Consider the following 25,330-nt stretch of genomic DNA (forward strand, 5'->3'; position numbering starts at 1 on the left):
GTATGGGAAAGAGGAGTGGACAGTAGTGGTCCTGGAGGAGGGGTACAGACGGCCCTTTGGGTGCACGAAAACCCCCACTGGCTCCTTTCCCCATCTGTTCTAGTCCCATTGATTAGACTTGCTGAAAGGGAGGGCCTTGCAGGAGGTCAAAGTGATACTACAGAAGGGGGTGGTGGAGGTTGTGTTGGACAGCCCCCCCCCCCATTTTACATTTGCCTCTTCCCCTTGGAGGAAGCATCCTGGGGGTGGTGTCCATTGATAGACCTGTCAGCTCTCAGCGAGTATCTGCAACAGACACCCTTCCTGCTGGAGACACCCCAGTTAATCCTGGTGTCCATCAGAGAGGGGGAATTTCATGATCTTAATGTATCATTAGGACGCCTACCCTCACATCCCCATTCAACCGAGCTCCAGAAAATACCTATGGTTTGTCATCAAGGGAGTGATGCACCAGTTCAAGGCTCTGCTTTGGTTTAGCAACAGCACCCCAGGTCTTCACAAGGATTTTCCAGTTGGTCTCCTCCTGGTCACACTCCAAGGGCATCCAACTGCGGAGATGTTTAGACAACTGGCTGATCCTCACCTTGTTTTGGGAGGAAGCGGAGAAGGTAAGAGACATGGCCCTGGACCTGTGTCAGGTGTTGGGCTTTGTGGTGAACCTCCACAAGTCCGAGTTAACTCCCAAGAGGAACATCAAATACTTCAGGATGATGTTGGACACAAGTTAGTAAAAGCCTTCCCCTCACAGGAGGGGGATAACCAAACTCCTGGACATCTCCCTTGACACTCTCTCCTAGACATCCCAACCAGTGCAGAAGTAACATATCCTGCTGGGACAACTGGTCTCCCTCAAGAAGCTGGTCCTGAGGGGTAGAGTACACCTCCAGTAGCAGATGAAAGAGACTTGGCAGCGACCAAAGAAAGACCTGTCGCAGCCCATAGAAGTGACCCAGAAGGTGAAAGAAAACTTAAGGTGGTGGAGAGACCTGGCCAACCTAATGTTGGGTGTGCCCCTCAGCAGACTGCCCTTGGAGATGCTGGTATTCTCCGACGCTTCCTGAAAAGGTTGGGCTGCACACTTCAATGGAGAGTGTATTTCAGGGATGTAGAGTCCCAAAGATATGGAGGAGCGCATCAGCCACTTGGAGATGAAAGTGGCATACTAAGCATTCCAGCACATCTGACACCTCCTGGAGGGCCCTTGTTGTTGTGAAGAGCGACAACATGATGATAGTAGCTTGCATCAAGAAGCAAGGAGGAACGATCTCTCCCACCCTGTGCAACCAGGCAGTGAGAATGCACGAGTTGTCAGCCTCCCAGGACCTGGAACTGTCAGCCAGGTACATTTAAGGGAAGAAGAATTCTGGATCTATCCGTACATACCAGTCCATATGGAAAATGTGGTTAGATTACCTCCACACTGAGAGTCCAGTTGAAATCTGTTGAAACAGTTTTACATTTTATTATCATAAATGCTGGATCTATCCGTACATACCAGTCCATATGGAAAATGTGGTTAGATTACCTCCACACTGAGAGTCCAGTTGAAATGAAACAATTTTACATTTTATTATCATAAATGCTGGATCTATCCGCATACATACCAGTCCATATGGAAAATGTGGTTAGATTACCTCCCACACTGAGAGTCCAGTTGAAATCTGTTGAAACAGTTTTACATTTTATTATCATAAATGCTGGATCTATCCGTACATACCAGTCCATATGGAAAATGTGGTTAGATTACCTCCACACTGAGAGTCCAGTTGAAATCTGTTGAAACAGTTTTACATTTTATTATCATAAATGCTGGATCTATCCGTACATACCAGTCCATATGGAAAATGTGGTTAGATTACCTCCACACTGAGAGTCCAGTTGAAATCTGTTGAAACAGTTTTACATTTTATTATCTTTTGAGGTCAAGCATCTTGCTGTTTCAACAATCATGGCATACAAGGCAGCATTGGCAGAACCCTTGCCTTATGGTTTTGGAATTGATCCTGATATAGAAATTGTTAATTCCATTCTCCAGTCTTGTATGCTGCAAAGGTCAGCTACTGCAAGGTTTCCTATTATCTGATCCCCTGAATAAGGTTCTTAGACTCCCTTCTGTCATCCCCTCAATTCTTGGGCCCAATACTACTACAACTCATATGCTCCAGAAGGCAGTGTTCTTGACTGCTTTGGCATCAGGAGCTCAGATTAGCCTACTGGGGTCTCTTAGACAAGGACAAAACTTCACCACTCATTCACCTAGTTGTCATTTATTGTTGTCTCCTGGCTTATCATTCCATGCCAAGAATAAGGACCTTTTCAAAGGGAAAATCCCCTTTTCTGATAATGGAACGCAATATTTCGTATAGAATATTATGCCTGGTTCTAGCACTTAAGGTTTACCTAGATGTCACAGCAAACATCCCAGATGGTCCCATTTTTCCTACACCCTAGCACAAACTAACCAATCTCTCTATTTTAGTGGCCCTCATTTAAAAGACAGACCCTCATTCCTTTCCTAAGTCGCATATTATGAATTAAGCTGAAATGTTTTTTATGTCACAGAGATTTTTAGTATGTTCATTTTTCCTGGTTTGAAACTTTCTGGATTTTTTTTTTTTAATATTTTCTGATAAATATTTGCAAAATTACACAATTGAATTCCACACAAATTGAGGGTCTTTTTTAATTTTGTCCTATAGCTTTTGAGCAGATTATTGTACTAATAACTTTTTTTTATCTTGTTTCAGACACAAGTGATTGATTTTGCTTGGTCAACCATTGAAAAGTTCGAATTAGATGATGAAACTATGGCATTTTGTTTCCTATATAGACAGACAGAGGAGCTTATCAGATGGGTTAAGATATTCACTCCCTATGTAAGTATATTAGGACTTTTTTTGTTATTACAACTCCATAAATAGCTTAGTATTCTGTAACTCAAGTGTTCCAGTCTTTTGTGTATTACAGTTGACCCCTGCCTATTCGCGGTTCAGGATTCGTTAACTTCACCTATTTGTGGATTATAAGTTCCCCAAATTATTCGCGGAAAATTTTGTAATTCACGGATTTTTTCGTTGAGCAATATTCACTAATTACTGTAGTTTCATATTATTTTTGTGACTAAATACATTTTTAATGTAAAAAAATTATTTAAAACAGCAAAATATCAATAAAATGTCTACAGTACTTCATTTTTCTGAGAATCTGCAGAATATTATTGGTGATGACTTTCATCTCCTAAATTTACTGCCTTCATAATTATCACTATTAGTTTCTTTATTTATTTTGATCGTAGATGGTAATGAAATGACAAAAATAAAGAATGAATTTTGGCAATCACTCAATGAATTTTGACACTTCGTAAACAAAGTACACTGCCATCTATTGAGGAAAATGAACACAAACATTCGCTAATGGGAGAAACATTTTCTAGCATAAAGATTTATGCTTGCGCTTCTTACCTCTAGCATCATCTGATCTCATGGATGTCATATCGAATGGGTAAATATACAGCTATATAAAAGAAATGATAAAAACCATATCACCTGCAAGTCTTTCAAGCACTCTTAAGAGTAAGGAATTTGTGCGTTGCCAAATGTCTCATTGTTTTGGTTAAAAGTCTTGAGTTGTAGAGCCTTCTCAAGTGGAATCTTTAAAATATATTTATTCATTTAAAGTTAATATCGAAAACATATTTGGCTTCACTTATTTTTATAACTAACAATTATTTTCATAAAAACAAAAGAGATGTGGCAAATTTTTTGCTGTCAGGAAGTTGTAAACAGTACATGGCGCCGCTTTCATGGCCACTTGATGAACTGATGGCGGATGATTCAAAATCAAGCCAAACCACGGAAGTCTCCTATCACAGAATGCTGGTTTTAAGAGGTTCAACTGTACATGAAAACATATCAGTTTTCTCTCTCTCTCAAGTTATTCTCTCTTTCTCCAATAATTCATGAATAATTTCACTCTTTGGATATTTAACGTAAGACAGTCCCCATCTCTCTCTCTCTTTCTGTACTTTATACAGCTGTCCCTTGTCTGTTGCAGGGGTTAGGTTCTAGAACCCCCCGCGATAGGCGAAAATGTGCGAAGTAGCGACCTAATATTTATTTTATTATTTACTGTAAACTTGTATACTTTAAGGCTTTATAAATCCTCCCCACACTCTTATAAACTTTTCCCACACTGTTGTTATCCTTTCCCACACTGTTATAAACACTTCCTATGCACTTAAACAATTTCTATACTCTTAAACGTACATAATAGTTCACGGAACAGAGCATCAACAGTGATAAAAATTCTCTTGTGTATGTAAATGTTACAATGATTTAATAATTTTCAAATACTAATATTAATGTAATCACATTAATATGTTATTTCACTTATAGAATCCATTTAGTATACTGTATTATTATTTTGATCTGTTATCATCATAGTATGCATATAAAAACTGATTGTCCCACATTTGTAATGGTTCTGAGAATCAGCTGACTGAAGCTGCTCACTACTACCGAAAGAATTGGGAAAGTAATTTTTTAGTTGCTAAAAGAAACAAATTTATTAATGGAATTATTTTAATTTTCTACATAAAAGTTTTTGATACAGTAATTCATATTTCATTAAAAGAGAGAGAGAGAACTGGTGTTATAACGTATAAACGAAGTCTCAACACAGTAGCTTGGGACAAGACTAAGTCTTGACTTGACAAGCTGGGGATGAGAGAGTACAGTATACAGTAACCGTGAGTTGCTTACATATGAAATTCAGATTTTAAATATTTTTACGGTGATTAGAGATGAAACATCAACAGTGATAAAATATTCTCTTGTGTACTGTTACATGTGTGATAATCATAGAGTCAACTACTAAACTTGCAATGAAGCACAGTTCAGTAAATCAGAGAAAGAAAAAATATGGCAAGACATAACTACAGTAAACACAGTCACAGATGTCGGGACAGTGGGTTTTTTTATACATATGTTATGATAATAATAGGTCAGTATAGTTTATTCTGTAAGTGAAATAAAGTTTTATTGAAATTTTTCTATTTTTTTCATTAAAACATATGCCTACTGAGAGAGAGAGAGAGAGAGAGAGAGAGAGAGAGAGAGAGAGAGAGAGAGAGAGAGAAACTGAATTAGAGTGTTTATGTATATTGGTAAGCTGTTTTGTGATTTTGTGGGATTTTAATTTAGCATTTTATGCTGTTTACATGAATATTAATAATTGAAAATTAGTAAATCTTTTTATCATAAAAAATGTATTTAGTCATGAAAATTAAAATTTTAGGCTAGAAAATCTTATTTTACCACAAAAAATAAAAATAATAAATACTGCAAAATCCCATGATAGAGCGAAAAATCTGCAATGCAAATTTAGATATATTAAATTAAAAAATCCGCGATGCAGTGAGACCGCGATTAGTGAACCGTGATATGGCGAAGGATGACTGTATATCCTTTAACGAAATATGAATTACTGTATAATTAAAAATATGAAATAAACACTAGGAAGTTCACAAAGTCATCATCGAATGAGTGCATGCATACATCTGTACGTGTTACAATTTTTTATCGCTTTGACGTAGGCTCCATGATGACGAGCTACTGGTTGAAGGAGTTGGAACTGGCCAGTCACAGAACTTGTAGCAAACCACCTCCCCCCCCCCTCTCTCTCTCCATGACTACATGCTATTGGCTGGAGGGTTAGAAATAGCCAGTCACAAAAGCTTGTTGCTCAGATGCTTTGTGCATAGGATTCAGAAGGTTGAGATTTTTTATGCATATGTAACATGTATGTTTATTTGTTTTGTATAGCTTTATAGGTAAATGTGACTTTACTTTGTCATTTATTCTTTCATATTTTCCATGCTATATTTACAACTTTTTGCATTTCAATAACTGAAAATATAGTAAAATATAGTAAATTAGGTAAGATTTTAGCATAATTCTGTGGAATTCCCAGTCTTTTTCTAGTAGATAAGCAGGAGAGGGGTGCAGCCCTAACTGTCAATCATTTTGACATATTGACATGAAGGGTCTGGGCAAACAGTCTCTCTCTCTCTCTCTCTCTCTCTCTCTCTCTCTCTCTCTCTCTCTCTCTCTCTTCTCTCTCTCTCTCTGAGAGAAAATGGCTGTGCCTGAATATAAGGGTAATGATTAGTTTTCACACGTAGCTGTATGCCATATATTTTTAAGGTTAATGTTTTAAGATGATATTTAAAGTGCTTTAGGATGATAGTTTAAGGTATATTTGGTGTTTACACTATAAAAATAGGCAGTTATAAGCATTTTTAGGGGAGGGGTCTTTGTTGTTTGAACTATTGTTAAAATAAGCAGTTATCAGCATTTTTTAGAGTGGCGTGTCAAGTAAAACAAGATTTTAGCTATTCGCGTATGGCTGTGGTCCCTAACCCCCGCGAAAACTGGGGGTTGACTGTATACTGAAGGTGGAGGTCTCACTGACCCCTCCAGTCCCTTTTGTATGTATGAAACTGTTACCTCACTTTTTGCAGTACTGTTAACTGCCCTGCTGCAGCATGTAGGAATTTTCTTTGGGATTGTTCTGCCAGTACTCATTACAGATATCCATCACCTAACATCTGGGTATGGTCTTACCAAAAGGCTGGTGAGTAAACCTCTTGTGTACTAATAATACTATAAAGAATAAGCCTCTAATAATATGCCATACCCACACTATTCTTATACTGACTAAATAACCAGAATAGTGTACTATGTTTTATTTACCGGTATATCACATAATCTACAGATTTTTTATACAGTATACAGTATCTCAGAATGAAACAAGTGAAGAATATGCAAGTAGATATAGTGGTTCCTCAGCATATGAATGATTTTGTTATTCATATTTTCGTTAAACGAAGTAAAATTTTTGAAAAATTTTGATTCCGTGTTTGGTGGAAAATGGCTCATGGCCGGCTGGGATTGAGGGAGGAGAGATGGGATCCCCTCAAGGAAACCGAAATGGTCCTAGTAGGCAAAGGCTGATAACAGAATCAATAAAATTATTCATGTTTTGCAAAGATGAGAGAGAGAGAGAGAGAGAGAGAGAGAGAGAGAGAGAGAGAGAGAGAGAGAGAGAGAGAGAGAGAGAGAGAGAGAGAGAGAGAGACATCTTTCTGAATCCTGGACACTGTGTCCAGAAGACCTGAAAAACAATCCCTCGTGTGTATGATTGTTGATGTGTTTTTTACATTTGGATCTTGAGTGCAAGAAGATTATTTGTGCCACAACTCATCAACTAACTGTTGGCAAACAGCAGAATTTAAAATTATTATCCAATAAACTTGAGGATTTTGTAAACAAATAAGTAATAAGTAAAGAATGCAAGAAAAGGAAAGAGAGATCAAATAACTTTTCGCAAGGAAGTCATTTAAACAAACAATCTAAGGCACTCAGAAGCTGACTGCAGCGCCAGTATTTTTCGTGATGTGGGGATGAGTTACTTGTAAAGTGCAAAAAAATCGTAAAAAGCAAGTGTCACTCGATAGATATTTTACAGTAATAACAAAAAGAAGTGATTCCGTTGAATCAAATGTAAGTGAAAGAAACTGGCAAAATGTAGTGAAAGAAAAATCATGCGAGCCCAGCCCCAGCTGGGAAGTGGAACCCGTCTCTCACTCACTAACCTACCACCATCCCCTCCCTCTCCTCTCTACCGTCTCACTTAGCGCAGTCCTGAGTGCTTGCTCAGGGTAAGATTCTCTTTCGATTTTTTATTGTTATTGCATTGCATTTTATTGTTTTTATATTGTACCATTATATTAAATTTATTGTAAAATTCCCTTTTATTTTTTTATGTGAATTATTACTGCTTTTATGTACAATCACTCAAAAATGTTTTGCAACATACATCTGGCGCTATTTGGCAACTCAGTTGTAAGCGCATGAAACAACTGAACACTAGTGGTGGGTCCCAGAAATTACCTGCAGTTTCCCTTAAACAGGGCTTTTTCTGATACTGCTTACTGTTGTCATACTTTACTTAATTAAAGGATGTTACTATAATACTTCAGAGGTCATCACTGTTCTTATTTTTTAATATTTTTATGTCCAACTGCCATCACTATCGTTATTTTACCTCCTTCATATGTGTGAACTTTGTAGACATAGGCCTACGACTGTTATAAGTTGAAGTATTAGTCTTATTAACATCAACAAATATGACTTTTGTAAAGATTTGCTTGCACATTATTATTAATCAAATTTTTTAATGACTAATCCTATGTCAGTTGCTTTCAGGACCCTACTCAAAACTTTCAGTGAAACAAGAGAGGGACAAAAGTATGAAATTGATTTTCATGATATCTGCACCAGCTCTTGGGTATTATGTAGCTTATGCTATGGGGGTCGTGGGTCTTTGTTACCTAATGGATTTCATTCATCAGGAGGCCAGACCTTCTGTTGTCTGCTAAGTTGATTATAGGGCAAGGTGGAACCGCAGTTGGAAAAGAGAATGACACAAGCCAAGGGCCCCATTAGTGAAAGAAGCCCAGCAAAGGAAAGGAAGTTGAGATATACATAATGAAATATTAAAGTGAAATAAAAAAAACTAAGTTAAATTGGGCTTTAAGTGAAACTGAACAAATAAACTGGGAAGTGACCCTCTTGTCATCCTGCTCAACAGGGAGCTTTTGCACATAGTTTGAATGTTGGAGGTTCCAATGAACTGGGTACATTTTAATGTGACTTGATTGATTTAAACTATAATATTAATGACAGCAAATGTTCTGTACACCTGCTTGTCTAGGTTAGTACTGTACAGATTTGTACCACAGCAGGTTCATTTGACATACCCGGTAATTTACTGAAATTTAGTATTTTTTTAAGTTTTTAATTATTACTTAGTAGCATTATGCAAGGAATTGAAGGTTAAAGAGCAGCATAATACAATGTGTATGAATTTGGTGGAAGAAGGGAATTAGTGGGATTGAAAGCCTCAGAGGTTTTGTAGCTACAGTGTTTTATATTATATATATATTTTTATATATATATATATATATATATATAGTATATATATATATATATATATATATATATATATATATATATATATATATATATATATATATATATATATATATATATATATATATATATATATATATATATATATATATATATATATATATATATATATATATATATATATATATATATATATATATATATATATATATATATATATTATTATGATTAGCAAGAATTCACTAGCAAATTGCCTCCCCTCTTTTTGTTGTTGTTGGTTGTTCTGTTGTTTTCATGTACTGCGAAAGCAGATCGATTGACAGACCATCTGTCTATCGACTTAGCTTCAGAATACAAGGGTTTAAAAGATTAAGCCCACATTTTTTTAAGATCTTTCTTCGAGGCAAAGTGGTCTCTGTCTGGCAGTTTTCTTGCAGGCAAATCTCCCCTGCGGGCATCAGCTGGAGATGATTCAACACATCATATGTTGGAAGTGCCCCTGCCCCATAGGAGGAGATAAAAGCAGAAAACACAAGGCCTCCTCCACACACACGCGGGGTGGAAGACAGGGAGTGAAGAAGGACTCAAGCCACCTGCCCTTGGCAGTGTCCTTAGCATCCTAACCACGTGGCCCTTTCCAAAGTATACTTTCTCCTCGTGCCCTTCGACCGTAGCCACGTGCTCGCCCTGACCTGCCGGATGGCCCTCAAGAATTGCCCAGAGTTTCGTGAAATTCCAACACGCTTGCCCTTCTTCGAGAAGTCCCCATTGCTTTGCATTCTACCACGTGGAAGAACTCGCCCTTGGAAATCGCAAGTCATCCACGGACCAATTTTCTACGTTGGAACCACACCTGTCTTACGGTAATGTGCCCTGGAAAACCTCCATTCAGTCACGCTTTTGTCCTTGTAACATTTACTTGAAGTGAGCCATTAATCAACGAATCCCTTGTCTAATGTCCGTGTGCCTCTTGCATCGGCAGTACTAAGTCTTTATTAATTCATTAGTCCTTTGGCACCCCTCAGTGCAGCTTCAATTCATTATTCTTTTGTCTATTTTCATTACTGGCGTATAATGTGCATATCTCTCATTTCAGAGGGACCCTATTTCGTGGAAGCTTCTTGGACTGTGTCTGGAATCCCCAGTTTCATTCATCCCGTAGGGAATCCCCTTCAGGATCAATAATCTACTGCGTTCCTCTTTCCCATTACTGATGTCATTTATGTAAATACACTCCTTTAAATTTGCCCACGTGTTTTACGTAATATTTCCCTCAGTAACAAGAGCCCTATGCTCATATGAAATTCTCCTTTGTTTCCCTTTTTTTTACGTCTTCCTGGACCCACGAAGTCAGAATCACAAGGCTAAATTACCTTAAATTGTTGCTACCTGTCTCACAGAGAATACTTCAAACTAAATCGCCAGGAAAAACGTAAAAATGGCGACCTGGCCATAGATCTCGTTTTGCAGTTGCAGTTCCCCTAGTGTTGCTTTATTGCATTTGCAACTTGCCAGATCAGCTATTAGCAAAGCTAAGCTGGGTACGAGACAATTACGAACCTTTTGTGTAAAACCAGCACACAGATCCGGAAATTCCACGTAAGTAATGTGTTTATCTTAGCAAAACCTTTTACAATCGTGACTGTTCCTAGGAATTAGAAATAGGGACGCATGTATTCACTGAGAGAAAAGAACCGCCGTATTAGATTCGTTAATGCATGCCTTTCAGGATAGGTAGTTAGGAAATAACCAGTGCTAACCATCCTTTGCTTCGAGGAATAGTGCGAAATTCTCTGTGTTAAAATCCTTGCCATATTCTTTGCTTCGAGGAATAGTGTGAAAGAAATTCCTCTGTGATAAATTTTACTTCGCATTTCGGATTAGCGAACTGTTATTTAGGCGCGAATAAATTCCCACGTGGGACAAGACGAAGTCAGCTTGCATTGCTGAAATTCTCTCAGTGTAGTTAGAATTCGAGTTAGGTGTTAGGAAAGCGAAATTTAAACTTCGCTTATAGGGAAAATTACTAGGTCATTTTTACTGTTATCCTCTCAGACGACTGGGAAATTCCCCGGAATCCCAGACGGTCTATAAATAGACGGGTCCATTCACACAGAATCTAAAAATAACTCCGGTGATGGTGATGGTCAGGCGTCCTTCACCCCCCCCCCATGCCCGCGTGTGTAGCATTTTTTTTTTTTTTCCCTCCATTCATTTCTCAGCAATCATTTTTCTTTGGGTTCTCCCGTTAGTAATTTCTAAGTCCTAAGGGACGAATCGTATTTCCAAGTCCTCAGAGACTCCGAAAATTCTACGTCGCACGTGGCGAGAATTCCTCCAAATTCCACAATTCCAAGTCCTAAGTGACTCCTAAGATTCTACGTCGCACGTGGCGAGAATTCATCAACCAAAATTCCCAGTCCTCAGGGACTCCTAAAATTCTACGTCGCACGTGGCGAGAATTCCTCCAAATTCCACAATTCCAAGTCCTAAGAGACTCCTAAAATTCTACATCGCACGTGGCGAGAATTTCTCCAAATTCCAGTCCTCAGAGACTCATACCAAAATTCTACGTCGCACGTGGCGAGAATTTCTCCAAATTCCAGTCCTCAGAGACTCATACCAAAATTCTACGTCGCAGACGTGGCGAGAATTTCTCCAAATTCCAGTCCTCAGAGACTCATACTAAAAATTCTACGTCGCACGTGGCGAGAATTTCTCATTCCCTGCGGGAACCCAAAATTAAGTCCTTTTGAGACATTATATAGTGTAGTTCACACACATCTAAGCCCTTACGGACTGATCATTCTAGTTCGTTAGAACAACTCCTTAACTTCACGCTACAGCTGGCCAAGTCCGAGCGTGACAAAATCCAACCACGTCTTCCGAGACACATATTAAAATTGTTAAGCCTTAAGAACAACCACGTCTTTCCAAGACATATCAAATTTTAACAAAAAAGTCTCCTCAGACTTACTAATCAACTGTCTTATTCAGACCGATCCATTCTCCTGCAGTCTGAACAATTGAGTGTTTCAGATTCCTGCAATTGAGTCTTTTTCAGACAACCTGAGTCTTTCCAGACCTACCATATAACCATTATTTCAAGATGGCTAATACCAGAGCCCAACAAAACGAGGATTTCAAATTCTACCTGTCCGCTGGGAAGGACATGGGACTATCAGGGCAAGATCTGAGAGAATGGGTTCAAGAGCGAGTGGACGATGCCAAGGCGGAGAGAGCAAGAGAACGGGAGGAGAAGGAGAGAGAACGGCAGGAGAGAGAGAGAGAACGTGCGGAGAGAGAGAGAGAGAAAGAATTGCCCAAGAGAAAAGAGAGGAACGAGAATGGGAAGATCGAGAGCGACAGCGCGCCCATGAGCTCCAGGTGCTAGAACGACAGCACGCCAGCCCCCCGCCCCCTGCCGCGGGAATGAGTGCCCTCAGCCAAGCTCACTCGTTCATGCCAAAATGGACAGAGTCCGAACCCAAAGTATGGCTTGAAAGGGCCGAACGAGTCCTGGAGTGCTGCGATCTCTCCCCCGCGGAACTCTCCCTTGTTCTCACTAAATTCCTGGGCGGAAAGGCCTCGTTGCCTACCACGCCCTTCCAGCAGACGATCGGGAAACTGGGAAGCCGTGACGCCAAGCAGTTACTTAAGGCGCACGAGATTACCCCGAGTGTGGAGGAGACGTTGGAGGGAGCAGCCCAGAGAAGCAGGCCAGACTTGGTCCGATTGGGCGCACCGTTCGGAGCGGGCGTTGACAAAATGGCTCGATTCCGAAGGAGCCACAAGCACCGCCGAGGTACTCGAGCGGTTTAAGTTTGAGCATTTCCTGCGCTACGCCCCTCCTGCCCTCGCCACCCATATAGTGGAAAAAGCCCCAGCAACACTCACCGAGTGTTGCCGAATAGCAGACGTGTGGGAAACTCACCACCCTCAAGAAGGATCCATGGGGCGGAAGATAAATCCCCCGCCCCTCCTCGGAGGAACAAATTCCCCTAAGGCTGAGAACTCGGGCAAGCCCCTGACTTGCCACTATTGCAAAAGAACGGGGCACTCAACTGAACAGTGCCGAAGTCAGCCCAAGGCTCCCTGTCATCCGTTCCCGAAGGCATCACAGCCGCCTCCTGCTACTGCGCCCCGATCGCCGCCTGCAGCAGGCACCGCCCCCCCGGCAGGATTTCCGCCATGAGACATGCCGTGATTGCGGGAAAAGGGGACATTTCTCTTCCACCTACAAGCTTTGCCCTCGGCACAACCAGCTGAAGGCAGTAGGCACTGTAACTTGCCCTAAACGGCCCGCCGGGTGGATTGGGCTTGAGTCCATGAGGGTCGCGCCTCCGGACGGGTCCAGTCCTCCCCGGAATCTCGACAACATAATAGACACAGGGTCGGAGGTCAGCCTAATCGTGCGGAGAGAAGTCCCCCCTGGAGCCGTCATTCGGGAAGACGAACGGATGACGATCCTCTGGGTGAATGGGGATAGGAAGGACCTCCCGATGGTCCGCTTAAGGGTCACCACCCGCGATGACTCTCGAGAGAGGGACCACATTTTCGGTGTAGCCGAGATGCTCACCACGGGGAAGCCCCTCCTTCTGGGACAAGATCTCATCCAATGGAGGGATCCCTGCGTCCCACTCCTCTGCCTCAAGCCTTCCGAGCCCACGGTTGCCCCACTGCCCCCCCCCGACGACAGCAGGAGGATCTGCTTCCCCCTGGAGTGTCTCTAGGCTCGATCCCGTGGCTCCAGGAGCCGCTCCCTGCCCCTCAGGAAGCAGAAACTGTTCCGGCCCCCACAACTCTCCTCATTACTGGAGCTGCCGCTGCCCTGCCCTCCCTCGCGAGGGAGACACTAATCGAGGAGCAAAAGGCAGATGCCTCAACCAGCCGCCTCCGCAGTGAGGCCGCCACCAGCGAGGATGCCCTCCCTGACTTGATGAGGGACGCCTTCCTGCTGGAAGACGATCTCTTGTGCAAGGTAACCCGGGGGCCGAGCGAGCCTTCCCAGGTGCGCCATAAACTCGTGGTAGTTCCCCAGACTCTGCAGAAGGATGTGCTAAGTTTGGCCCATGACGGCATCAGCGGGCACTTCGGTGTCGCTCGCACCGCCCGTGCCGTCGAGAGCAAGTTCTACTGGCCGGGCATCCGGAAAAGCGTGAAGCAATTCGTTGCCTCCTGCCCTACCTGCCAGGTGGCAGGCAACCCTAACGAGGTGGTCCCCTGGGCCCCCTTTAAGAATATCCCCTCCGCCGGCGTCCCCTTCAGGGACGTCATCATTGACTATTTCACTCTGCAGGGGCGGATGAAAAGTAAATCGGGGAACGCCCACTGCCTTACCATCATCGATCTATTTTCACGCGTTTTACCCGGAGGCAATTCCGTCAGGAGCAAAAGTTCAAAAATGCTGTAAAGGCTCTGGTAAAATTCTTCTGCAGATTTGGTTTCCCTGCCATGATACAAACTGATCAGGGTCGACACTTAATGTCGAAGGAATTTCGTGATGGCATGGCCAGCCACGGAATTAGGCATTTCCACTCCACGCCTTATCACCCCGAGAGTCAAGGAATCATCGAGCGATTCCACCAGTCACTCTCACGACACTAACGGTTGGAGCACGAGGGAGGTGGCTCGTGGGAGGATAACCTTCCGCACGCCTCTTTTGCCGCCCGCCACGCTCCCTCCGAAAACCACCGGTATAGCCCCTTCGAGCTATTATACGCTCATTCCACACAGGCCCCACTCGATATATGACGCCTGGGCGGACCCCACGCACGCGGATTGGGCGGCAGAATTGCCGACCATCCAGAAAAACCTTCGAGCAGCTTGGGCGGTACCCCAGGCCACTGAAGCCGCCACCCAAGAACGGGTGAAGATGAAATTTGACAAGGCCGCCCGTTCCCGCTCTTTCGAGACGGGAGACCAGGTCCTAGTGCTCCAAACGGGCGCCACGAGGCCCCTCGAAACCCACTTCTCCTGCCCCCACAAAATCTTGGGAAGGCGCGGGGATCTGAACTACCTAGTGGATTGTGGGAAAAGAAGGGCCAAGTGGCTCCATAAAAATCTGAAACCATACCGGACCCGTGGCGAGGAGACACCTGAAGATGGTGCCTCTAACCCCGAGGCAGTAGTTGGCGCTGCCGCCCTAGCGTATCAGCCCACTGCTAACTCGGAGATCCTCGAGAGTCTGGAAGTCATAACCCCAGGTCTCGCCGCCGCCCACAGGGAAGATATCCGCCGGTTATTAAGCAGAAATTCGCGGGTCGTCCGAGACACCCTTGGGTGCACGGGCGCAATACAGCACTCCATAAATATCAAGGAGGGCGTGAAACCCATAGCCCAGGGGTACTACCGGGTTAACCCGGATAAGGCCCGTAGGATTGAGGAACAGGTCCAACTCCAACTTGACCTCGGCCTTATAGAACAAAGCCATAGCCCCTGGGCCTCACCAGTAGTACTAGTACCTAAGGAGGGCGGTGGAGATCGACTTTGTGTCGACTACAGAAAGTTGAATGAAGCGACGGAGTCGGAACCTTACCCCCTTTCCCGGATCGAGGCTTGCTTAGACAGCCTAGGGAGTGCCCCCTAACTAAGCAGAATTGATCTGGAGAAGGGCTATTGGCAGGTCCCACTGTCCGAGGAGTTGCACCTTCGGACAGCGTTCATAACTCCCAGCAGGATTTACCAGTGTAAGGTGATGCCATTCGGGTTGAAAAATGCTCCCAGCTGCTTCCAACGTTTGATGAACAAGGTACTGGCGGGCATAAAAAACTGCGTGGTATACTTGGATGACATCGTTACATACGCCAGCACCTGGGAAGAGCACCTAGCAATCCTAGAACAAATTTTTTTTGCCCTGGGAGAAGCAAATTTGGTAATAAATCTGAAAAAGTGCCAATTCGGTGTCTGGGAGATTACATACTTGGGCCATCAGGTAGGGAATGGCCGGTTAGCACCAAAGGAGGCGAATATAGAAGCCATCATGAATATGGCTTATCCGAGAACAAAACGGGACGCCCAACGCTTCCTCGGGATGGTACAGTACTTCCGCAGGTTCATCCCAAACTTCGCGGATGCGGCTGCCCCCATCACAAACCTCTTTCGGGGAAAGCAGCCCTTCAGGTGCTCGGAGGAATGCAAAAGGGCGTACGATAATTTAAAAGCCATACTCATGACAAAGCCGGTCCTACACACCCCCGACTATGAACGGCCTTTTTGCCTAGCCGTAGATGCCAGCGACATTGGTATCGGAGCAGTTATGTTCCAAGAGAAGGAGGGAGTTAGGCATCCAGTGGCATATTACGCAAAGAAATTGAAGCCAGCTGAAACGCGGTATAGTACGATCAAGAAGGAATTGCTAGGAATGGTGCTGGCGATGAAGCACTTCGAGTCATACCACGCTGACCACACCTTCCCGCTGACGGTATATACGGATCTTAACCCCCTACGGTACTTGACTACCTTTAGGAACCAGAACAAACGCTTAATGAGGTGGTGCCTCGATCTCCAGGACTATAACTGGAAAATCGAGCACATCAAAGGCACGGATAACAAAATAGCTGATGTCTTATCTAGACAGCATTCAGAGTAACACCCCGGGGCCTTACTAGCGCCCAAAATTCCATCTGTGGGCAAGACAACCTCAAGCGGTTCGGAACCAATACTTCTACTCCAGGGGGGCGTAGCCCACCGGCCAGATGGTGGTGGCAAGCCTCCCTGCCTTCTTATAATTCAAGGAACCTGTATCTCTTATTATCCTCTATCAAGCTTTTCTTAAATTATCACCACAAGAGGCAATTAAATACGGGATACCATTCCCCACACAATGTATAAATCATTGAGAATAACAGAGTGAGAAGTGGCATGCCCTTGCGCCTATACCTTGGCACCGGGCGTGCGTGTCAGCTCTCCCTGAAGGAGTCGCGCCCTTCGGGTGCACTTTTCTCGCCCTGGGACTGAAGGGATGGTCCGGGCCGTAATTTATAGGCGAAGGACAATAAATTCCCGCCTAACACCATAAAACCCTCACTCCTTTTACCTTAGCTCTTCTGCCAATATCATTTACTTTCTTTTAGTCATTTATTTATCTTTATTTTAATGAATCGCGAGTCATAGACTCTTGCCCTTGTGATTTATATGCCCCTTTCTTAAGCTCTGAGAGACGTGTTCTGCCTTTCATATGCGGTCACGTTTTCATTCGTAACATCTTGTTAATTTTCCTTTTGTTATTATTATCCCTTTTCCCCTTCCCTTCCTTCCAAGAACTCTGTTTGTCCTAGACCCCACATCTTTTGTCTGCTCGCCCCGTCATAACATTGAGTACTCAGTGTGGGCAGTGGACGCATAAAATTAGCGTAGTTTAAGGTTAGCGAATTAACGCTCGCGAATACTCTCGCCCGCATACGACTGTCAAAATCCCTGTGTGAGGGTCAGCCGTCAGCTAGCATTGGACTGTTAGCTAAGCAATTACCAATGCGAATATGTATAGTCATTACAATATCGCGTAAAGGGGATGTCATTTACAAAAAATAAACGCTGTTTTTCATTTACACAGCCTCTTCAAGGCAGATTGTACTAACCGCATGCATTTTATCTAAAATTAAGTAACCGTGTATTTTAATTCTTGAACAATAACCTTTCTTTTCATTTGTTGGCCATAGCCTCATATACGTGGTCTTATAATCTTAATTAATTCACAATTGTTCGAGTCACTTTATAAAGTTACCAATGGGTAACCAAATCTAAAGTAATTACTCTTTTGCAAGTGTTTAAATCACTTTGCGTCCTGTTAAAAGAAACTTGTCCCAATGTGTTATTAAAAGTAATGTTACAGCTTCATAAAACCCTTAGTAGTAAAGTTCATTGCAAGGCAGAATGTAGAGTAACGTAAAGCATTTGTCGCTCATTCTTGCATATCGATGTACACACCCGAAGGAGGTATGTACATCATCTTGTATGGGGAGGTATTATGATTAGCAAGAATTCGCTAGCAAATTGCCTCCCCCCTTCTTTTGTTGTTGTTGGTTGTTCTGTTGTTTTCATGTACTGCGAGCGCCCGATCGACAGACCATCTGTCTATCGACTTAGCACGGTCAGAATACAAGGGTTTAAAAGATTAAGGCCACTCCCTTTAAGATCTTTCTTCGAGGCAAAGTGATCTCTGTCTGGCAGTTTTTCTTGCAGGCAAACCTCCCTGCGGGCATCAGCTGGAGATGATTCAACACCCCCATATGTTGGAAGTGCCCCCTGCCCCATAGGAGGAGATAAAAGCAGAAAACACAAGGCCTCCCTCTCACACACGCGGGGTGGACGACAAGGAGTGAAGAAGGACCAAGCCACCTGCCCTTGGCAGTGTCCTTAGCTAACCACGTGGCCTTTCCAAAGTATACTTTCTCCTCGTGCCCTTCAACCGCAATTCCAAGCACGTGCTCGCTTTACCGTTGACCTGCCGGATGCCCTCAAGAATTGCCCGGCCCTTCGTGAAATTTCCACGCGTTGCCCTTTCTTCGAGAAGTCCCCATCGCCGTGCCCTTGCATCCTACCACGTGGAAGAACTCGCCCTCGGAAATCGCAAGTCATCCACGGACCAATTTTCTACGTTGGAACCACACCTGTCTTACGGTAATGTGCCCTGGAAAACCTCCATTCAGTCACGCTTTGTCCTTGTAACATTTATTTGAAGTGAGCGCCATTAATCAACGAATCCCTTGTCTAATGTCCGTGCGCCTCTTGCATCGGCAGTACTAAGTCTTTATTAATTCATCGAAGTCCCTTGGCACCCTCAGTGCAGCTTCGAATTCATTATTCTTTTGTCTATTTTCATTACTGGCGTATAATGTGCATATCTCTCATTTCAGAGGGACCCTATTTCGTGGAAGCTTCTTGGACTGTGTCTGGAATCCCCCAGTTTCATTCATCCTGTAGGAATCCCCTTCAGGATCAATAATCTACTTGCGTTCCTCTTTCCCGTACTGATGTCATTTATGTAAATACACTCCTTTAAATTTGCCCACGTGTTTTACGTAATATTTCCCTCAGTAACAAGAGCCCTATGCTCATATGAAATTCTCCTTTGTTTCCCTTTTTTTTACGTCTTCCTGGACCCACGAAGTCAGAATCACAAGGCTAAATTACCTTAAATTGTTGCTACCTGTCTCACAGAGAATACTTCAAACTAAATCGCCAGGAAAAACGTAAAAATATATATATATATACCATCACTAATCCGGCATCATTGGGACCTAGAGGGTGCCGGATTAGCCATTTATTAGGCTAGAATACACGAAATCCAGTAGCTAAGCACCTCATCCTAGAATTAAAATATCCCATAAATCAGTACAAGTTGGTTAATAAACAAAAGACAATTATCAAATACAGGTAGTGCTCGAGTTACGATAATTCGACTTACAATATTTCGACTTACAATATGCCCGAGTTTAATGATGGGGTTAGCAATTAATACCGATAATAAAAATATTTAGGAAATATTTTTAGATTTCATGTATTTGTAGGCGCAGGCAGCGAGAGAGACCAACTTACAATAGACCAGCTTCTTTTCCTCCATCTCTTTATTCTATCTGCTAGTTAAAAAGTAAAAAGAATGATAAAAGTATTGTTAGTAACGTTATACTCTTGCGTAAATGTGTACAGCCATAAACAATTGAACGGGAAACTGTTGTTTTGCTAATAATTGTATCGGATAACAACTGTTGTGCTTGTATTTCAACCATATATACGGTAATACACAATTACTGTAGTTATGTTACAAATGACGTTAAGTACTGTACAATAGGACTGAAATATTTTTACACTATACCCTTGTTCGCTTTGAGAAAAGATGGCAGGGAAATATACTGCTACAGTAACTTTAAGCTGCAAGTTGTAGCTGAAGCTGAGAAAACATTATTCAAGCTGCTAATGACTATAAATTATAGTGCATCGGCAACATGGATGAAACTCGACTGTAAATAAAACTGGAGAGAATGTATTTTAATCAAAACTACTGGGCATGAAAGAATACAAATTACTACTGTTTTCACGCCGATAAAAGATAAATACGTAAAGCTCGTATTATGATGAAATCAAGAGAAAATAGCAAACGGAATCTTGATTTTTTTTACTCAGAAAAAAAACATGCCCCCAAAACGGCCAGCCACAATTCCCGCAAACGTCATATATTAACGGAAAAATAGCTAAATTAATTTCACAACGAGACCTATTTAAGTTATATTTCGACTTAAAAGCACTTCGTATAACGAAAAATATCCTTGTCCCAAGTAAATAAAGTATCCGTATTCATTTACGCTAACTAGAAGCAAGAAAAGCGCTTTGAACTTGGTTAAATGCGGCGATATTGATTCCCAAAACAAAACATTGATTGCAGTTTACAACACAAAAGCAATATGAGAATATACGCAATTGGAAACAATGTAGTAAAGCATAACTTTTAAAATTTAAAAGATCCATGAAAAAGATGCACATTCGTTATGTTGATGTTTGTATAATACTGTTAATATGTGAATAGAGTTCAGCATAATGTAGGCTAGGCTACCAGTTTGTTGATGCAGCACACTGCGCCACCAAATCGAAGCGGCCAGCGAGCGAGTTAGCGCAGCGACCCGGGAAATTTGAAAATCAGTGCGAAACATTAGAAATTACTCTAGCCGAAATTTGTGCTGGATTACTGATTGTTCCGGACTACTGATTGCTGGATTAATGATGGTCAACCTGTATATATATATATATATATATATATATATATATATATATATATATATATATATATATATATATATATATATATATATATATATATATATATATATATATATATATATATATATATACATATACATATACATATACATATATATATATATATATATATATATATATATATATATATATATATATATATATATATATATATATATATATATATATATATATAGTTAGAAAAGAGATAGATAGATTGCTGGGGTAAATAGGAGGGCAAAACCACATGATCAGTACAAGGTGTAACCACAGAATGTTAGAGTTTGCTGGAGTACAGTTGTCTTATTAGGAATTTGTGGAGAGATGTGGTATCAAGCACTTGGAGAAAATTACAGATCTTAAAGATTGAGACGGTGTGTACGTGTTGAGAAGGGATGGGAAACAACTGGTCAGGAAAGATGTAGATATGGAAGTAACAGGGCAATATCCTATAGGAAAGGCTAAGGATATCATTGAAAGGGAAGAGATGAAGACCTAGACCTGTAGGAGTTCACCAGAAAGAGTACAGGACAGAGGAGAGACGAGAAAATTCATTTCACATTGTAACTCCATAAAAGGGAAAGTTAACCTACAAGTGCTTATATGGTGTTGATTAAGGTATATCAAGACTAAACTCTTAAGATCACCAATGTAGGAGTAGACATTTAACTAACTTGTCTAGTTAAACTTTTTTACTGGTGATAGAGTGGGCCTAATTCTTACTTGCACCAGATTTGTAAGGTACGTGATGATCATTTGTTAATCCTTTTAGACATCTATCCAAGTATTGACTTTACTCGGGTGTTGCCAAACTTTATTGATTTAGAGACATTTTGAATATATCATTAACATTTTCTGGTGGTCCAGACTTCCAAATCTGACATGAATTTAATTTCTGCCCTCAACTTTTGCCTTGATTTACAAGGATAGTTGCAGTTTGTTCTGTTCATAATTAACAATAAAGAATTGATAAATAAATCAACAAGAGAAAGTTCTTTAGTGTTTAGGACGGAGCACAAAAGAATGGAATGCTGTGTTATAGAGGTTATTGAATAACCCAAGAATGTTGAATGTTGGTTGTACATTTATTACCCCGTAATAAAACATTTAGAATTGGTACATGCTCAGATGTATTTGATAAAAGGGACTTTTAAGTGCCCCCAACAACCCATTAATAGTCAGTCTTTTATATGAAACTTGATTTGCAAAATCCTCCATAGATTTGCATAAAACCAATTTAGCAAGTATGTTTTGCTAGGAGCCATTGCAAGAATAAATCTGTTTATGTTTAATAGGGTTGTATGAAAAAGATTTTTTTTTAATTTTGTGAAAACATAATTTTATGGCTAGCCCAGTGGACTGGTTGAAGTAAAGAATATCAGTATTGCTTTCTACTTTGTTGTGACATTTTGTATCATTAATGAAATGGTCGAATTCTGCTTCACATGTTAATTTCTGTTTTTAATCATTTACAGTATCACTTTATGGAGGAGCGGTGTAGGAGCAGACGAATCCTAGTCAGAATCAAGGGTTTTACGTACGGTATGGAGATGGGAACACAAATAAAGTTTCACTTTTTTTTTTGTCATACCATTCATTTATAATCACATTAAACTGATGACATTACAGTAATAATTTTTTTAATCAGTACAGTATTATTAGCGGTGTAACGAAGCTTTTCTTGTTACTAGTCCCATGGAATGTTGGAAAAGAAACAGGAAAAAGTTGAGAGCACAAATGATCATGCAAGGGAACAAATCATGCTGTGTGCTCTCACGGATTTCCCTGGATGTAAAATAGTGTTGTGTATATTGTAAAGTATGTGGAGAGATTTTATGAAGATTGTTAGTCTAAGGTAAGAGGTTCTTGAAGTGTGCATTAAAAGAAAGGAGTCCCTTAGTGCAGAAGTGTGTGTTGCGTTGATGCCAATGAAATAATTTTATGCGACACATTATTTATCTTGTAGCTGTGTTTTAGAAGTCGTTCTGCCAGGCACTATATTCAATGTCTCCTAGCTATATATAGCCTTTAAACTCCATTTATCTATTCTCATTGTTTAGTTTACATCCTTGATCATTCATCACTTTTTTAATTGATAATGGATTCCATTAATGTGTTTTAATTGATTGAGCTCTTTTCATTTCATTTTTATCTTTTCTTGGCAGTTTAAGAGAAAACATACTTAAACCTCATGGTGCCCATGAGTTTTTTTTATAGCATTTTAGATCTTTTATATGTGATATATAAATATATAAATATATATTTAAATACAGTTATATTAGGGTTAGGGAAAAATAAGTTAGACTTTTGATAATTGTTGATTTTCCTTGTTTAGAAATTTGTTTTCTGATTAAGTTTTCATTGTTTTGATCAGGTTTTTAGAATGTTGATCTCACTAGCATGCATTAAATCCTTTGGTTTCTCATCAGTTTAGTGTTTGATAAAGGAATTTCTTAGTAATATGAGAATAAAAAACTTTATTTTTATACAGACTGATTAAACTGCACGTAAAATGTGGAAAGAATGGACCTTAAATATAATGAAGCATTTTTTAAAACAAGCTTTGAGTCACATTTGGGAGGTAGTTTGTCACAATTACTAAAACTGAATTGATGAAAGCGATGTGCTGTACTTGAATTTTTATTGCAATTTGTATGGATTGGTTATGAAATTCGTAATTTGAGGAGTTATTACAATATTACTATTGGCTATAACTTTCTATTTTTGCTCTTGAGAATTTTTTATGACCTTAGTTACTTAAACATTCCATTTTCCAATTGTAGCTACTACTGTGTTCTTAGATTAGCTCGTCTTTTCGAATAGTTTCTCACCAGAGTCATGATAGGGTGTTGGTCTTTTGGTTAAAGGTAAGTTTCATGTTTGTCTCCGTTAGGAAAGTTCTAGGTTACGATGGATATGAGAAGTGCGATAAGACAAGCCCTCTGTTTTCATCTGCTTGTGACCAGGTGTCAGATGCTTTAGTTTTGCCAGTTAGTGCTAAGGTTTGTATTTTTATCACATGGTTTGCTTTTTCCTCAGGGATTTGAAGGAATAGAAGTCAGACTTCTTGTGAGATTTAAGGAATACAACTTAAAACTTAGAAATAGACTGTTGTTGTCTTATCAAAGTAATGCATCAGATTTGGCTAGGTTATATAAATAATGAAAGTGCATGTGATGGGGTAGGGCACTAAATGCTGAACATACATTGGCTTGTGAAGTTGTTCAAAAGCAGACATTTCTTGGAATGGAATTAGTTATAAATATGCTGAAATTGAAGTAAATTGGGTGTTCAAATAACTTCTGACAGTTGTATGACAAAATTTATCTGTACCCCCCTGCTCATTAAGGGTGCCTTATACAAATTACTCCCCCTGTCCAATTCATTCCATGTATAACTCAAGTTGCAGGTGTTCTTTCTAAATTGAAAATGAAGTAGTCTTGCTCTTCATTCTTGTATTTACATGACTCTTCCACTGTTGGTTTTACAGTCATGTTGCATCCATATTCTGTATTCATAGCTTTTCCATTGCATGTAAAGCATACATACTATAGGTGCAGCCATTTTGTTCCTTGTCTGCCATAGCTTGGGCAGGTTTTTCCATTTTCTTAAATACCCAGCCTTTCAAAATTAGTTCAAGATAAGGCCAATTGGTTATTCAGATAACCCCAGAATTTTCACATGATGAGGTATTGGTACTGTAAAACCAGCAGTGTTGTAAGAGAAGACTTCAGTTAAGAACGTTACCCAACAACGGTATTTTTAGACTCAAAGCCATCCACCCAAATATGAAATAACCAGAACATTAAGGAGATAATATCTGTGATTTCATTTGAAACTGACAAACATTTTATTTGGGAACTGCTAAAAGTCTAGGGTATGTAACAGTATGTTGTTTTCCAAACCCAAGGTTGGATTATCACACACACTAGGAAATTGCATGTTATGGACAATGGTATCCTTGAGATAAACCTTAGTTTACTATAACCTGTGAACTCATTACTTAAAGAACTGTTTGTAGCTGTAACAAGGTGTAATGAATATACTGAAAGTAGAAATAACTCTGGTACTTAATGAAAGCATTAGAGAAACAATTTTCATTCCCCATTGTAAATTGTGTTGAGGTAATAACTAGGCAAGATAATGAACTTTATTATGGTTATTCAACTTTTAGAATTGTACCAAACAGTTGAAACTGTACGATATTAGTTTTCCATGGAATTTTTAATGTTGGGTTCAGATATGTTGCTGTTACATTGTAGAGGATGTTTCAGGATTTTTAATGTTGGGTTCAGATATGTTGCTGTTACATTGTAGAGGATGTTTCAGGAATGTTTACCCTTAATGGTAACATTTATTGAATAACCATACTGGCTTGAAACTGGAAATTTTATCGTGACCAGATTTTTAATGAAATTATGTTACGCTGAATGTGAGCTTTCTAGATTGGAAATTTGATATATATCTCTTCTCCAGTATGGTTAACCACCATAATCTGTAAAATGATTTAAGAACATAATTTCTTTTGTATTGTAGCCTCAGCCTTACTGCATTTGGTCGTTTTTAAAAATCGGGAATTGTAG

At 40.6% G+C, this 25,330-nt stretch overlaps 1 protein-coding gene across 6 annotated transcripts in view; it reads left to right on the top strand.

The window, feature by feature from the left end:
* Positions 1-22,885, top strand: part of Snx27 (sorting nexin 27) — a 62,592-nt gene extending 39,707 nt beyond the window's left edge. For all 6 annotated transcript variants that reach the window (XM_067105487.1, XM_067105488.1, XM_067105490.1 and 3 more), the window contains exons 9-10: positions 2,748-2,876; positions 22,223-22,885. In XM_067105487.1, coding sequence (XP_066961588.1) covers positions 2,748-2,876; positions 22,223-22,351 — 258 coding nt within the window. In that variant the 3' untranslated portion in view covers positions 22,352-22,885. The remainder of the gene's footprint in view (positions 1-2,747; positions 2,877-22,222) is intronic.
* Positions 22,886-25,330: the final 2,445 nt, after the last annotated feature.

This window comes from Macrobrachium rosenbergii, chromosome 6, assembly GCF_040412425.1.
Source record: "Macrobrachium rosenbergii isolate ZJJX-2024 chromosome 6, ASM4041242v1, whole genome shotgun sequence".
Taxonomy (NCBI): Eukaryota; Metazoa; Arthropoda; class Malacostraca; order Decapoda; family Palaemonidae; genus Macrobrachium; species Macrobrachium rosenbergii.